The 17,130-nt window shown below is 38.6% G+C and overlaps 1 protein-coding gene and 3 non-coding genes across 4 annotated transcripts; 1 reads left to right on the forward strand and 3 right to left on the reverse strand.

The window, feature by feature from the left end:
- The first annotated feature begins 362 nt into the window (after positions 1-362).
- Positions 363-10,424, forward strand: LOC149298266 (synaptotagmin-like protein 4). The gene is made up of 16 exons (XM_089487697.1): positions 363-481; positions 904-1,119; positions 1,319-1,428; positions 1,547-1,658; positions 3,197-3,313; positions 3,952-4,081; positions 4,471-4,561; positions 5,111-5,214; positions 5,457-5,543; positions 7,164-7,342; positions 7,711-7,813; positions 7,939-8,100; positions 8,559-8,664; positions 9,155-9,254; positions 9,585-9,793; positions 10,282-10,424. Exons 1-16 carry the CDS (start codon positions 363-365, stop codon positions 10,422-10,424), a joined length of 2,088 nt encoding a protein of 695 aa, XP_089343823.1.
- Positions 10,425-15,696: 5,272 nt separating this feature from the next.
- Positions 15,697-15,768, reverse strand: TRNAE-CUC (transfer RNA glutamic acid (anticodon CUC)). The gene has a single exon. It is a non-coding gene; the product is annotated as a tRNA-Glu (tRNA).
- Positions 15,769-16,065: 297 nt separating this feature from the next.
- Positions 16,066-16,137, reverse strand: TRNAE-CUC (transfer RNA glutamic acid (anticodon CUC)). The gene has a single exon. It is a non-coding gene; the product is annotated as a tRNA-Glu (tRNA).
- Positions 16,138-16,372: 235 nt separating this feature from the next.
- On the reverse strand, positions 16,373-16,444 carry TRNAE-CUC (transfer RNA glutamic acid (anticodon CUC)). The gene has a single exon. It is a non-coding gene; the product is annotated as a tRNA-Glu (tRNA).
- Between the last annotated feature and the right edge of the window lie 686 nt (positions 16,445-17,130).

A 17,130-nucleotide genomic window follows, 5' to 3' on the forward strand; every position in this document is an offset into this window, starting at 1 on the left:
TAAGCTTAAACTTGTCTGTAAATATCCAGTTTTTGGGGGGTTTTTTTAATACCTGTTTAGGCATAGAAGATACTTTTTTCTACTTTTTCCTAAAATAAATATGTGGATGACAGATAAAGGGGAGTTTGTTTTCTATGACAAAAGACAGGAAAAGTCTTTGTGTAAAATGTTTATTTTACTCAAGTAAAGATTCAAAATGCTTAACACGTATTTTGTAAATGAAGGAAGTCCGGGCCTACAACATGCTCCTTTTTTGAAAATGGCAGAAGAAACGTATATCAAATATTTTTCGCTCAGCGCTGTTCTTTTTTTCCTGTTGTTTCTAGGGCTGTTCCCATGAGCACGGAAGCCGCGGAGTGACAATGACACAAACGACTGAAGTTGTCAATCTTTCTTTCTTATCTGAGAAAGAAAGAGAGCTCATCTTGCAGGTTCTTCAGCGAGATGAGGAGCTCCGGAAGGCAGAAGATAGGCGTATACGGTAAGGTAGAAAACAATGTTATGACTACTCAATGCAGGCATCTCGCTTGGGTTTATTCACCGATGGAACCAGAGGTGATATCTCACACTTGATAAAGTCATATTCTAACCTAAGTGTGTTCATTGAAGTGTACTTGGGTCTGAATACGGGCCAAAACTCACTGACCACCAGCGACCTTTGTTTTTGCTGTTTAACATTCTACGTCAGGGTTAATTGCCATTTCGGCCTGGTACCTTTTTATAATTACTTTTTAATGAGCATCACCCCTATGATTTGTTGCATTGTTAAACTACAGTAACCTTTTGCCCATATAGTTTCAAATGAAATGTTTAATTATCCCAATTGGGTAAAAGCTGCCAAAATGCTGGGGTATTTTTGTATTTTCAGTGGCTTGTCATCAATGTCATAATTATTCTTAACAGACGATTGAAGAATGAGCTTCTTGATATCAGGAGAAAAGGGGCAAAAAGGGGTAGCCAGCGGTACAGCGAAAGAAACTGTGCCCGCTGCCAGCAGAACGTGGTCAGATCAGGTGCCAAAGCCAACATGTGTCGAGGCTGCAACCACTTGGTTTGTAAAGACTGCAGGATGGAAACGCCCAGCGGTGGCTGGAAATGCAACGTCTGCATGAAAGAAGCGTGAGTTTAGGCATCCCATTTCCACAAAATAAATATGTGGTGACATGTATTACACGCGGTATATTTATAAAGTATTTATTGTTATTATTATTTCAGTGACATCCCTACCAAGCTGATTTAAAAAAAAAAATATCATGAAATGGTGTAGCACGAAGTCAACTGACCCAGAATTTTTTTACTATTATTATTTTATGTATAGTGAACTTAAGAAATCAACCGGCGATTGGTTTTACGACCAAAGGGTGAATCGTTTTGCAAACCGACTTGGGAGTGATTTGGTGAGAATTTCTCTCAGACGCAAGCCTCTGGGTGAGTAAGGAACATTTGATCAGAAATGTCCAACATTTTGGTTAGTGTGTGTGTGTATTTGGAATGGACTTGCTGTTTCTTAGGGGTTTTCTGACTTTACATTGTGTCATGTTTGCAGGAAACAAAAGGGAGACAACTGCACAAACCCTCCTTGAATATTCACAGCAGATCAATGAACCCAAAATAAAAAAAGGTCAAAGGAGTCCACAAGAAAGACAAAAGGCTTCTGGGTAATATAAAGCTGCAGGTTTTTTTCCTCATCTCCATTGTGAATGAACATACTTTCCAAGTGTATAAAAACATACTTCAAACCGAATGTTTTAGTATTTTATAAGGAAACACATTTTATAATGAAGAATTTTTGAATAACCCAACTCTTGTACTCTCAAAATATAAACTCTTCAATTGCAAGACAGTGAAAAAGAATCTATGTAGCTGTTTACCATTTCCTACGGAAAGGAGTAGTTTCGTTGCTATGGGAGCAATGGCACCAATAAGTGTTGGCGCTATGGGATTCACGTTTCCCGTGTTTAGCCTGGGTCTGTGCATACTTTAGATGGTGAAAATATCCATAGTCTTTAAAAATCCGGGCTCCTGGATTTAGTATAATTTAGACCTGCCAATTTAGTTAATTTGTACGAATATCAAAAAACGAAGAGGGACCCCAATGGAACAAACAAGAAATGAAGCAGAGAGCTCCAAATCTTTGTCTGCATCTCATTGCTTTTTTTGCTTTCGCACACTCACTCTCTCACGCTCACTCATTCTCATGCTTTCTCTCAATGTCTTCCTGCCTTCTCCACTGACGGTTTCTGTGTCGCTGCGTCTTCTCTTGCTTGTTCGGTCTTCTTTCTTCGTCGTCTTCTCCCTGGTATCAGCTCCATTCACCAGGCCTCCCGAAGCGTTTCGGCAAAAGGGCAGAGATCCAGCATGTTAACTAAACCACTGGCTAACCTAACGCTGCTGCCGACATGAGGACCCCTTAGGTGGGCTGTGGCCCTTGTTTTTTTTATGTGTAACAGGAACAGCGTCACAAGAGGACAGGGATATTTTATTTTTTGAGATTGTGATCATTTCCCATGCAGTTATGACCCCATAAATATTTCTGCTACATAGATTATAATCTTGTTTGGCCTTCACCAGGGGAACCTAAAGCACAGAAAAAAATAATACCTTTATATCAGGAAATCTCAAAAATGCATCCTTGCCAAATTAAACAAGCAGGATCTCAATCTAGAAGCTAAGTAATCTCTTAACGAGGCTGGAGGATTAAGTGTTACTAGTCTTCCAGAGACCTGTTATAGTGGGTCACTAATAGTGGCAACAAATATATCTAATAATCGTTATCATGAGAACTATTAAATTAAAAAAAATCAAAATTTCTACCTGCATTCAAGCATAAAATTCTCAGATATCATAAAATCAGAGTGAATAGAAAAATCATACAATTGGCCCATCCCCAATGCCTTCTTGAATAACTCTCGTTAAATGACTTAAGTATAAGACAGATAAGTATAGGATAACTCGGTGTAAGACAGACTCTACCGATTTACCCTGTAATTCAGGATAAAACTCTGACAATTCCCAAATATAACTATAAAGATTGCAGCCAAGTTTTGTAGTGGTAAAAGTAAAAATACCGTATGTTTATTAAAAATTATTGCAGAAGTGAGAATTGGGCCTGTTTGCCAATTAATGTTAGTCAATTAATAAAAGTTCTTTGTTACAAATTGTATTTACCTTCGATCTCCTTATATTTGCTATGCAGATTGGTGACTAATTCTCCAGATCTGAGAGATCAGAGGAGCGATACTGAATCCACGGAGCAGATGAGTCTTAACAGTTATAAAATCGACTCAAAGAAGAGTACGCCAAGCACGTCAAGGTGAGTCCATGCTTTGCTTCTCTGTTATAAAGAGAACGCATAGGCATACTGAAAGGGCAATACCCACTACGGTCGTAGGATACATTATTTGTGATCGGTGACATCATCGTGCACACAACTGTCAATTGACAACCTGAATACCACTACTTTCATATTACCCTTGGTGGATTCCACATCTCTGATTCAGAGAGAGAAGTTGGAGCAGTGGCTGAAATCTCACGTTGTTTTAGCTTTCAAGCTAAAGTACAAATAAAGGATAAGCCTTTTTTTTTTCTGACTTTACTACAAGACCTGTTACTTTATACCTTCAGCAGCCATTTGTTTGGTGGGAACTGGCACAGGAATGCGCCATAATAGTCTGAATGTCTCAAACCATCTGGGTATACAAGGTTGACATGTAGGGGTCTGCTGGGTGCGCCGGCATGCTTCTCCGCACCAAAGCTATTAATACACATAACATCTCAAAGTGAATTGTCATGTTCATTGGAGTAATAATAATAGAAAAAAACATGACTAATCTATTGTACATATGTGTGAAAATTAGGATAAGAAATACTGTAGAATGTTAAATTTCCTTTTAAATAACTGGAATGTTGAATGAAAAGGTTTTGATGCTGATCTACTCCTTAATTGATCAGGAGAAGTTCGCTGGAAAGAGCTACTACCCTGCAAGACACAAAGAGAACGTATGGGACAAGCGGGCCCAATGCAGCCACCCTGACCGTACCTTTCCGATCCAGGGATCACCACCTGTCTGACTCTGAAGGAGTGAGTTTTTTTTTATCAGTTTATATCAGTATTTCACATCTTCTCAAACAGTATTGTAATGTCAATGGTAACCTTTAAATAGAGTATGCTTTTAATCAATGGTTCCCATCCCAATTCCCAAGGAAAACCCTACAGTCTTGGTTTCTTAATCACTCTATTAATCACTCTAGAATGTGGCAGCTACAAAATCCTGCACGGTTAGTCTTTGGGAACCACTGCTTTATATCCATGACTGTCCTATCATTCTCAGAAACATATATGTGGGATTGGGTCATGCTGCGTATAGAATGGAGCAATTGGCATCAGAATTTGTTGTAGTTGTGATCTTTTCCAAAGTAGTTAGTTGGAGAAGTCTAGCAGCTTACCTCCATAATTTAATTTATTTTAAGGAGACTCGTCTGGGAAACCGAAGCGCAGGATCAGCTGATGAGAATGAAACTATCTTCAAGAAGAATCCTCGTAGAGTATTAAAGCCGTCAGGTATGCCGAAAACTGCTAATAATCTTATGCTGTGATAAATAAGAAAGACATGTTTCAAGAGAACTACCAATAATCATCCCATGGAATAAATTGAAGAAATGGGGAACACTTCAATTCTTGTGCTGAAATACATCGCTATGACAGGCTAAGTGACTTGAATAGGCTAAAAACTGCTTAATTGCCCAAAATCACATTTTTAGAAACATTACAGGAGAACCAAACTAATTCATTAGACAACCCCAAGGTGTGGAAAACATCAGATAAAATTGTTAGTTGAAACATACATTATTATAAAGCAAATGTATTCTCCATTTCATTTTCACATGAGTACAATCCCGGTGATCGAAAAACGAATTTTGTATTGTTTCCTGTACATATGCTTTCATCTTGTTAAAAGTTTTAAACGTTGTTTTATTCGGTGGAAAGCCATAGGATACACAGAAAATCTAATGGTTGACATTTCTGCGGGACTACATTACCTATAAGTACTTTCTGTTAATGATTGGTTGGATATTATAACTGTTACATGCTTGTGAACTTTAATTTCAGACTACAGTAAGTCTGTGATAGACCTGCGTCCAGGAGAGCCCCCAGCCGCTGGAAATCCTATGGGGGATAGAAGCAAATCTGTCCCTGGACTTAATGCTGAAATGGTTTGTGCTTTAATGTCTTCACTGGTCACTGATGTCTTGAACATGTATATGTGTCTTGAAAAAACAAAAATCACTATTTAATACCAGTAATTGTTACCTCTCTCTCCCCTTGTGGCCTCATATATAAAGTTGACCAAAGAGAAAGGGGGGAGAGTTGGGATATCGAGGCATAAGGTTGTTGCTGAAATCTTCTCCTAGCTCCTTACGTGTACGCATCTTGTCATGTTTTTTTTTTTTTGTAGGAAGAAGAAGATGAGGATATTGATAATCTGGTGGAGATCCATCGTTTAACAACAGCCAGGAGCAGCTTGCGCAGCGGGACATCCACCGTTAGTCATTTTCTGCTGTTTTCTAAGGCTCTTCTTAGTTATTTGCACAAGCTGTTACCTTAACAATAAGATGAAGGTTTCAATGCCATCTTGTTGCGAAACAGTTAGGGGGATATGTTGACATCAGCCATAAGAACAATAAGATGACCTGTAAGTGTTTATGGCTGGCATTACATTGTGGTTGCACTGGTTGCTCTGTGGTCTTATGTGTATTCAACAGTGATGGGGTAAGGAAGAGGAGTAGGGAAAGCAGTATTAGAAGAGAAACAAACAAAAACATATCCTGCCCAATCTGGGTAGAAAACATAACAATCCCCATCCATCACCATAAGTATGCAAAGTGCTTCTTCTGCATAATTTCAAATTCGCACGTGGTCAAGGAGGAGAAAAAAAGGAAATGGAGGGACTGTGAAACTAGGAGAGCTCGGAACCTTTACTAGCGGCACCTGGTCCCAGGAGAGACCCAATACTCGTAGAAGAGACAAACTGAATCCAAGCTAGCTAAGTGGCCATATAGCTGGCATATTGGTCCTTAACTTGTTTGACCAATTCCTCAATTTCATTTTTCTTCTACTCAGTGGATTCACTCTTTTAGTGAGGGAAACCCTTCAGTTTTCCAGTAGCACCACAGGTGTAGGAATGTACCCTCCATCCTGTGTCACCGTCGGCACAAAGGGTGTCCAGGAATGTTATGTGGGGTGCTTTAACAAAAGGTCTGATGTAGGCATTGTCCTGGACCATGGTAATTAGTGGGCAAGTCTGCACAAGGGTGCAAATCCTCGCCCATCCCTCCTGTGATATGGTCTGCTGTAGTATGTCCTTCCACCTTCCCATGAAGCACAGTGGCGAGGAGAAATTTTCCTCTGGCAAAGTCTTGAGCGTGTGGATTCTCAAAAAAAGTGGGTTCTCTGAAAGGTGGTCTCCCAAGGAATGGATTTGACAAAGTGTGAAATTTAGATAAACGCAGAAGCTTGACTAGTATGTGGTTGCACGTGCCAGGCACCAACTGATGTAAACGAATCAGACCATCTTGGGAAACAATCTGAGAGATCATGTAAATTCCTTCCCGAATCAGGAAGTCCAAAGACCCTTTAGCTATACCTAAAAATAAGAGGTGGCATAAGAGAGGGATATGACAATGTCAGGTCCACCACACCATCCCCAATGAAGACACGGATTCCATCGCTGTGCTTGGTGTACAATGTAATAGATCAACATATAAAAATACATTATTTGGGGGATTTTGTCTTGGTTAGTCCCACCTCATGTCACATGTATGTATAACTCATCTCATGTAGATGTATAAAAGATCCTCTACAGCAAATCTAGAGCTGGCCTTGTATAGGGAAACAAATATTCGCGCTAACATTTTCACAGTCAAAAGTAATGAATCAAGGGATCGAAATAGTTTCGGTCATACATGAGTTAACACCTTTTAACACCTTTTAAAACAAAAATACCCGTCATGTCATTACTTCCATTGACTTACAGGACTAGTACAGGTCATGGTCTATTTTATTTCTACTTGGTTTTACTGTTCTGTCGGTAAAATACTGGTTAGCTGTAGCTTTATATATAAAATGTATAACGCCTCTGTCATTGTTGCTTTTCTTATTTCAGAGCACCCTCGGCAGCATGATGAGCATTTACAGTGAAGCTGGTGACTTCGGCAATGTGATTGTAACCGGAGAGATTTTTTTCTCCCTAAAATATGATGCCAAAGTACAAATACTCAGCATTCATGTGAAAGAATGCCGGAGCTTGGCTTATGGGGATGATTTGAAGAGAAGGTCTAACCCGTAAGTGACGCCTTTTATACAGCACAGAGATGTAGAGACGTTTTATGTAACTTTTAGAGGAATTAATTGGATATGGATGGGGGTTATGTCTAAAAAGTGGTTCAGTGAGGCAAGTCTCAAAAAAAACAAGTTCTTATCACCATAGTAAGCAATTAAAGGCTTCTGCTGATGGGACAATTCAATTGATATGTTGAAAAGACCACTTTTTAAACTTTGCCCTAGAAACACTCATGGGAACGTGATGGATAACAATGAAGCAAATTAGAACACACTTGCTATCCATGTGATAATAAGCCAGAGTCCTTATACCATTCGTTACAGTGGATAAAACGGTCTTATACCTTGCCAAACTGATATCTCTATTGTAGGTACGTCAAGTCTTATCTTCTGCCTGATAAATCCCGCCAAGGAAAACGCAAAACTACTATTAAACGCAACACAATAAACCCTTTATACAATGAAATTTTGCAGGTAAGAATAAAGGGTAGGAAACTGCTTACGTATGGGAAACATGAAAGCATGTAGAACTTAAGTTTAATTTAATAAATATTTGTTGAATGTGTTTTTTAAGACCATATTGTGTTCCTGTACTGTAGTACTCTGTTCCCGAGTCTGCTTTGCTTATGAGGACTCTGCAGCTGTCCGTGTGGCATCATGATCGCTTTGGAAGAAACACGTTCCTTGGTGAGGTGAACCTCCCTTTGGACTCCTGGAACTTTGACAGTATGACGGACGAGTGTCTCTCTCTGCATGGGAAGGTGATGCATTACATGCATTACATACATACATTACATACATATACATACATACATTAAAGGCTCTGGGTTTCAGGGACTCATACTTGGCTTTTAGCATCTGGAAGGATGAGGAGAAGAGACAAGGTTTTATAATGGGAAATTACTGTGCTTATTTTCCCACAAATGTCAGCTTCCCTGTTTGTAAAATAATTCCCTGCTTTATCTCCAAATCATTATACTGCCATGTAGGACAAAGTAAACATGTCATATGTCATTTTGAAGCATGTTTAATTACAACAGAAGCTGTGAAAGCCGCAATTTCCCTACATCGCTGATATACAGAGGGTATTTAATTCATAGTTTATTTGTGTGCCGCATGTGCAATCCTTACAAAGGATAATCTATTTCAAGCAGTGTACTTTGTTGCGATATTCATTGATATTTGGCTAGTTGTAAATACAACCATTTTTATCTTTCAGGGCAGCGCAGATACAGGAAGCCTCTCCACCTACAAAGGGGATTTGGTTGTCTCTTTGAAGTATATTCCACCGGTCAAAGTCTCTCGGGGAAGCGAAAGAAGAAAAAGTAGGTTAACGTGATATCCAGGGATGGCTCTGGCAGAGTCAAGAACCACAGTTCTTGCTTTTAAACGCTTCAGTCTAGAGGCTATGTAGGATAACTAACTTGTGATACAGAGATGGGAACAAAACGTCTCTGAGACAGAACTTGAAGTAAATGCTTCAAGAACAGCTCATCTATTTTGTTTTAAAGGCTCATGTTTAAGACAAAGTCAGCTGACAAATGAGAAATGGAAAAACCCATTTCAGCACTGGTTATACTGCAAAATAATAATAACTTTTTGACATTGCTCAGAGCCCCATCTTCAGGACATACAGGGCATAGCTGCTAGGAGTGGAGACGTGTGTGTGTGTGTGTGTGTGTGTCACTATGTGTCAGAGCATGCCAAGGATTCTGAAACACACCCAGACAATTAGCAAAACAGAGTTAGTTACCCTTAGGGTGAAAGATGTTGTCTTGCTGGCCATACCATTGACATTCGTAATTTTCTTACTAGATAAAGGAAATGAGGGAGGAGAACTTCACGTCTGGATTAAAGAAGCCAAAAACTTGACAGCTGTCAAACATGGAGGAACTTCGGACAGCTTTGTAAAAGGGTATGCGGCAATGAATCTGTGGCCCATTTTGACGTTTTTCATCTGTCACAAAGGAGTGAAATTAACATTCAGATACAATATTGCATTTCATTTGGCTTCCTAAATGCAGCATTACTAGCAATAAACATTGTTTGTCTTTTTATAGTTATGGTAAATTAAGGTTCTCCTGTGTGTTAACTGCATACGTTTGCAAGGAAATTGATGGAAATGGCTGTATGTTCAGATGAAGAAGCTAGCTTTCGCCATTTGTTACCTAAGATACTATATATGTATAATAACCTTTTAATTAAAAAAAATGTAAAAAAATATTTTGAATTTCTGTTGCCATAGTTACCTGCTACCACTTAGAAACAAAATCACAAAGAGGAAGACCCCGGTAGTGAAAAAGACCCTCAATCCTAATTACAACCACACATTTGTGTACACTGGGATCAAGCCAGAAGATCTTCAGAACATGTGCCTTGAGCTGAGCGTGTGGGACAGGGAAGCGCTATCCAGCAACGAGTTCCTTGGGGGAGTGAGGCTGAGCAATGGAACTGGTGAGAGGAGCCTTTGTAGCCATTTATTGCTTTCTTTGTTAAAAGTTGTGATATAGAAACAGCTCATTCTTGCACTAAGAATATTTAGGACAGCCCACTATCTATTGTCCCTCATATCCCCTTCCCCATTAATGGCAGAGCTTCTTCTTTGTACTGTGTTATGTGTAAGAACTAGTGATTGAGGGACCTCAGACATGGCACATAGAGCCACACGCTCTTCTTGTTTGTGTGGTATAATAGGGGCATTATAATCAAGAGGACCATGATATTATTATTATTATTATTATTATTACTGTTATTATTATATTTATACCAAACTTTTATTTGCACATGTCTCATTCTGGTGATTGGAAAGCTGTGTTGAAAGGTCACCCGGCCTCGGGACAGTATTAAGCAGACACATGTAGGAGCATTGGTGTTTTATTTTTATTGTGTCTATTCTTTGAGGGGACGTTCCAGGTTTAATCACAATGTTGGATTCTTGATAGGTCTGTGCAACGGAGAACCTGTGGATTGGATGGACTCAACTGGGGAGGAATTGAATCTCTGGAAGACCATGAGACAATACCCAGGATCTTGGGCCGAGGGGACACTTCCACTACGCCCGACCATGGCCAAAGCAAACCCCTAAGCACCTGGGTCAATCAAAGAGGGGTTAGGTCGCTAAAATCGGAGCCAAATTCAGAGCTTGAAAGTTACTTATGTCTCCCTAATGCTCCATTTATTTGGCAATATAGTATGTTCAATTAAAGCTAATATGAAAAAGAAAGAACATATGTATTATGTTATTTTATTAAAACAAAATTACCGTATATCTTTTTTTTGTATTTACATGTTTTAAAGAGACCATTCTCATGGTATGTATAGTGAGTAATTCAATTTAACACACCAAGTTTAGGGTTGTAAATGGCTGTTTTTTGTAATTCTTTGAACAGCAATGCACCTCCTCATAGCCCATTTTTTGTCCTCTTTTACCCTTTCGAATTTAACTGTTTGATGTTCACATGTTGATCGCAGTTGTGAAGTGGTCATGCTTTAAAGGGACTATTAAAGTATGTCTTTAAGCTGCTATTAAACCCCACTGAAAAAAAAAATGTTCCTCTTGTTACGAATCTTCCAAAATACCTCTGCCAACAGAAGAACAAAATATTAGTCGTTATTATTTATACTCACATTTACAGACAGAGGTCTACATCTTGAATGTGCAAATTCTGGATGCTTATTTAAAAACATTGTTCTCATTTCTATAATTTATTGTAATATAAATATATTCACTTTTGAGATATAAATGAACTACAACTCCACGCTGAAATTGAGTTTCAGCGTGACTGCAGTTAAAGGGTTGCCGCTTCCCACAGCACCTGTAATGTATTGTTGGTCTTGCTGTGTTAGGGAAGCCACCGATGGCAAGCAGAATAAGCGTAAAAAAACGTGCACTATGTACTCTCTTCCTAGGTTTTTGGGGTGACATATTGATACTTAGTTCAGCTTTTCCCATGTAAGGCGCTTCCTTTAAGTTTGTCTCAAAGCCTCTTAGATATGGAATAAATTCTTCCTTTGCACCATCCAGGAACCTGTTCGCTCGGCACTGAATCTTTGATAGTGTAGAACATCACTGTCTTGTTTCTGTAGAAAAGTTTACAAGTCGACTTTCTTATCGTCTGATCAGGGCGTGAAAACCCGGTCCGAGATAAACATTCTGTTTTATTAAAAATATGCTGACATTCAAGCTGCCTTGTACTACAACACAGCAGCTAAAGTGCCAGGGCTTATATACCCCTGATCAGCTGTTTAATTAACTCATTGTTTGTAATACACATCCATCTAGTATAAATAATTACCGGTACATCATTATTCAGTGAAAGTTTTATGAGGAACACTCCAGAAGTCTATAAATTTGTTACTATATTGTGTTTAAAATTAAAATTAAAATTAAGAATCTATTGGAAGGATGCTGTGTAAAAAGCACCTATATGTGTGTAAAAAAACAAACAAAAAAAAAACACATTCTCGATCTCAGTATGTTCATGTATATTTTTTCTTGATAATGAAAGCTGGGGCAACATGTCATATTAGCTGGTGATGGACTTGCAACTCATTGATAAATCATTCTATGTGGCTGGCTGAGTGGTATAAGAGTTGTAGCTTGGTAGTAGCTGGTAGCCCTGAGGATGTGAGATCACAGGTTACAGTACAGATATAACCAAATATATTAATGTGATATTGTTTTATGCCTGTATTTGCCTAATAAACCCATGTATTTTAAATTTTGTGGTAACCTGGTCTTGGGAATTATTCATTAAGGCCACATTTCCATCCAACTATTGCTGTTATATCCATGCTATGACATCATTCCCTCTGCAGGAACACAACAGTCACACCAGGAGTCCTATTTGGGCTCATGGCCTCCAAATTTCAAATCCTGACAGATGTTTGAATTTTCTTGCATTTACATGTACTAAAAATGTGCTATATATTATACTGATTACTAGGTATCTTCTCATCGGAATTTCTACAACAAGGGTTTGTCTGTCTGCCCCAGTATAAGTAGCTTATATACTACCTTAAAGGCTCATAGGGTTTAACTGTTATTTTTTCAGGGAATTCTGTTTTTACCTTCGTAGTTGAGGAGATTATGGATAGACGACTAGGTGTGGAGCTTTTAAATAAGTGCTTTTTCAAGAGGGCAGGGACCAGGGATCCAAGCTCTGGTGTGTCTGTGTATGTATGTTTTATATATATTTGTATACATATATATATATATATATATAGTATAATATTTATTATATATTGGGGTTTCAGATGTAATAATAGTTATGTTTTCGTATTCTTAAAGATAGGGATACTTTGTACAGAATGTCAAACAAATAGAATTTGATGCCTGTTAAGTCTACTCATTTTACCCTCCATACACCACATATAGAAATTAAAACAAATGAAATACAGCTTGTCTTCTCTATTGAATATTCCCCTATTTATTTGGCGACATCTGGTCATTTGGACCCTATGAACAGGAGCATTCTGCAAATCAATAATTTATATTTCCATAGCATCAGGGGAAACCAGAGCTCTTTTACAAACACTGAGATCACAGAGTGTATTTAGTTAAAGCTGAGCATACTGTAGGTGAAGCTCTGTTTACTTGTATTTGCAATGGCGAAACTTACATTTTTGTCTGCTTGTAAATGTTCAGACAAAAAGAGACAATGATTCAGATGTCCCTATGTGTGTCTAGGACAGACTGTGACTCCATAAAGTCTATGAACAGTCTTCTCTGGGCCAGATAAGGTTAATCGAGTGGGGGGAAAAAAAACATTTACAAGTCAGAAAATTATTAAAAGGGATATTTTCAAAGACGAATAACTCCTAAAATCCATACATGGATATACACGAAAGCCCTGTAAGCAAATGTTACAATGTGTGTAGAAATAGCAGAGAATATGTTTAAAAAAAACAAAAAAAACCTTAATTATATAAATACGGCTATCAATAGGACACAGAATTTGGTAAAAAGTTAGTAAAACCTTGCCCCCCAAACCTATCTCAACAGCTACTCTTCACGTCTATGCCAGGGGACCTTTATTAAGTTTAATTTAAAGAGCACCTGTCACTTTTTTCAAATCCTATGATTGAGAACATACCTTCCAACAGGCTGCCAATTCTGCTTTATGAGATTAATCTTTGAATTGAATGTCTCTGAAACAATTAAGATGATTCACAAACAAAAAAACACAAGCTATTTCTAGTTTAAGTAATACTCAAAGCTATGAAGATGACAGTTCTCCTTTAATTACTACAGCTTGTAGCAAGCTAGTCGATTTTGCCTTTGTCTAAGCCTGTAAAACGAATGACTAATGTGTTGTGAGAACGTTTATAAGAATTGTTTCATAATACTAGAATTGTTTTTATAGCGCGACAAAGAGGGCTGGGTCTGCACATCCGTAGGGTATTGTTTCTGGTGTACACATCCCGTATCTTGCTATTTTCTTTAATTTATAGATCTACATGGGGGGGGGGGGCAATGAACAGAGGCTGGGACCCAATTGTATATACCCTCAAATGTGTTGTCCTTAGAGCACCGTGCCTAATCAGAATTCTACCGGCATTATTGGTCAAGTACTTGAGTATTTCTGTACATGGGAATGTGAAGTATGTGTCCTCCCCTTCAAGGGCCTTCACAAAAAACAAGTGTATTAAAATAAGTGCTTTATTCACTACAGAGGCAGTTGGCAGGAGAGTTGCTGTTCCATCCTTACTCAATGACTTCATAACATTATGAAGGGCCAACCATAGTAACCTTCTGTTCCAAGGACAGCTTGAATGGCTCTGTGTAAATTACTTGTAAATTCCATGAGAAGTCCCTTAAATTCCTCGAGAACAACCTCACTGCCTGAACTATGCATTATATAGGGTCGGTTCAGCTGTTGTTGCAGATATGTTTACCAGGGATTGCCTCTAATAATGCATAAACACATTGGATTAAATTAAAAACCACAGTTCTCCAGCTAACTCCTTCTTTAGTGAGTAAACCCCTCGGGATAATGTTGTAAGTAAATGCTATAGATAAGGATACACTACTATTAGGTGCCTATTGGATTATTCATGTCCTAATTATGATGAATGTATAGCACATGGGAAGCATATGGGAGACTTTATCTTAGTGACCGATAGAGTCTGCTGAATTCCTTTCTAATCAAAGGATAGATTGAAAACCCATGTTACTGTCAACCAGCCAATGTCCTACCACTAACCAAACCACACATATACTTCATGTTTTCTGAGGTGGAAATGTACTTAGGGAACAGATTCCTGTGACTTGGAAAAATTAACGTATATGTTCTATCCATAGAATGTCTGCCAAGAGTTAGTCATGGAAAGGTGAACTTCAGGCTCTGAATGACGTAATAAAGAAGCCAGACAGGGTTTCCCTACATTCTGTCTGTGGAGAGAGACCACAAATTGTTTGGCACTTCATGTAACCATTAAAAGTAAAAAAAATACAATTCAAGCTACAGCAAAAATTGAAATGACAGCTGTTAAACGTAATGCGTTCATATATCAGCGGTGTCTCTAATTAGTACGTAAGCAGACATCTTAGGGTAAAGTCTCCATAACGTGACCACATTGGCCATGATTCCCAGGACACATATGATTTTCTCATATTGCCAACCAGCTCAATGGGCTTGGGGTAGTAAGGGAAGTGGGCAAGAAAGTTGTCATGGCCAAATTCAGTTCCCCTGCCTGCAAAAAGCTGAAAATGGCCTGAGACAGCAGCATTAAACGTTCCCAGGTAACTCACAGCAAGCTTCAGGCTGAAGGAGAGCAATAAATGCACTCTGGTTTAATGACTTGCCTATTCTGCTCATTCCACGATTAAAAGAGCAGCGATGGCCCTTTTACGTAATTAAAAATTAAACCCTGTCCTTACTGCAATCTAAGCAGAGCTGATATCTGCACACTTATTGAAAAGCAGCACAGTTCTCAGTTATTATAAAAGCATTGCCAGCACCTGGACAGTTGGCAACAGGCAGACCATCAGGAAATTTCAATCTGCATTTTTAAGTGGTTGCTAAATGCAAATAATTGGTTAATCCTAACATAAGTTTGTAATGGCAAGTTATGTTAACAGAAATGTTGATGAGGTGATACAGAGGCCCATCCCAGATTCAGGCACCACGAAGGTTTCATCTTCTAAAGCACCTTACCCACTGAACAGACAGTGATGCTAATCAAAGGCAGCCCTTGCCAGGTTGTCCCTAAAAAAACAGCTTGTCAGTCTTTTATCAATAAGAATGTTGCTTTCCCTGAACAATGTTAGCAGTATTCTGATTTAAAATTATAGACGCGCTAATTTTGTAAAAATATAAAAATCATGTTCCAATCATAAAAGATTAAAAAGCTTGTTCCCTGACCGGGAATCGAACCCGGGCCGCGGCGGTGAGAGCGCCGAATCCTAACCACTAGACCACCAGGGAGACTTATTTTTAACTGCTTCTGTGAATGACATGTTTTACTGTCTGTACGTCTTTTGCTGCATTTTTCTGCGCGTTTTCGGCGCAGCTGCACCACTTAAACAAATTATATTAGTGCCAGAAATCTGTCAATCATAATTCATATTAAATATCTAAACTAAAAAAGTAATTTTACTCACAGTGTTGTAATTATAAAATGCCATCCATTAAAGAAAGAAATAAATACATTTAGGAGGTCTTGGGACTTGTTTTTATTATTACAGCCGCGTTGGAATTCGTGAGTTCGTGAACGAAAAAGGTTTCCCTGACCGGGAATCGAACCCGGGCCGCGGCGGTGAGAGCGCCGAATCCTAACCACTAGACCACCAGGGAAGCATGTGAACAGAGTTTATGGTAATGAAGTCATTTCTCACAGAAGGCTATGTACGGATGCTAGAATTCCCACTCAATAACATGCCTATCCTTCAACTACTATCGTGTAATAAGTAATAAGAAAATATCAAATAGTGTGGACAGATATTTCCGCCCTCCGTTTTTAAGCAAACAAAGATTGTTTACATAACTTGCTCTACAATGCACAAACAAAACAGAAAGAAGAGTAAAAGACTTCCCTGACCGGGAATCGAACCCGGGCCGCGGCGGTGAGAGCGCCGAATCCTAACCACTAGACCACCAGGGATTGGTGGGTGGACTGCCTTCAGCGTTTTATACCTACTTCACAGTGTAGAAAGTTTTCAATACCGATAGGTATGATATATGCTATCGGTGAACTTAGTTATTTGTGCTGTAATCTCAGTTACAATCTTGTAATTACAAACACCATCTTTTCCTATCAAGTTTTAGATGAATATAACTCATGGGGTAATTCTATAAAAAGGGATAATTTTCACTACACGAACTTGCTTACTCCAAGTAATATTGAATGTGATCCACATGTCTTTTTAGGGCTGCTGGGTTAATTAAGTATTGGCTATTTTTATTCAGTTGTTTCAGGTGTATACAAATGAGCTTACCAAATGGATGATCACATTTATGCTCACGTATTAGGTATAACTATATATACACACATATATATATATACTGTTGACATATAAACAATGTGCTTTATTCAATAAATACAGGATTCCTCTTAAATAATATGTGCTCTTTCAGATTCCTGGTTTTGGAGTCGTCCATAAAGCAGTTCCAACGACTGCCCTCATGACTTTGAGGTTCAATAACAAAGAATCAGCTTTTTTGATGATGAACTACAGCTCACATTAGGGCAGTTTTTCCAGGGCAGGGCAAAATCCAAAAAAGTTATCCTTCACTTTCTCCAGTTTCATTACCTCCCTTATCTTACCTCATATTTGTCCTAATCCCTTT

This window comes from Sceloporus occidentalis, unplaced genomic scaffold (genome assembly GCF_023333645.1).
Source record: "Sceloporus occidentalis isolate IW3139 unplaced genomic scaffold, rSceOcc1.0.p SCAF_34, whole genome shotgun sequence".
NCBI lineage: Eukaryota > Metazoa > Chordata > Lepidosauria > Squamata > Phrynosomatidae > Sceloporus > Sceloporus occidentalis.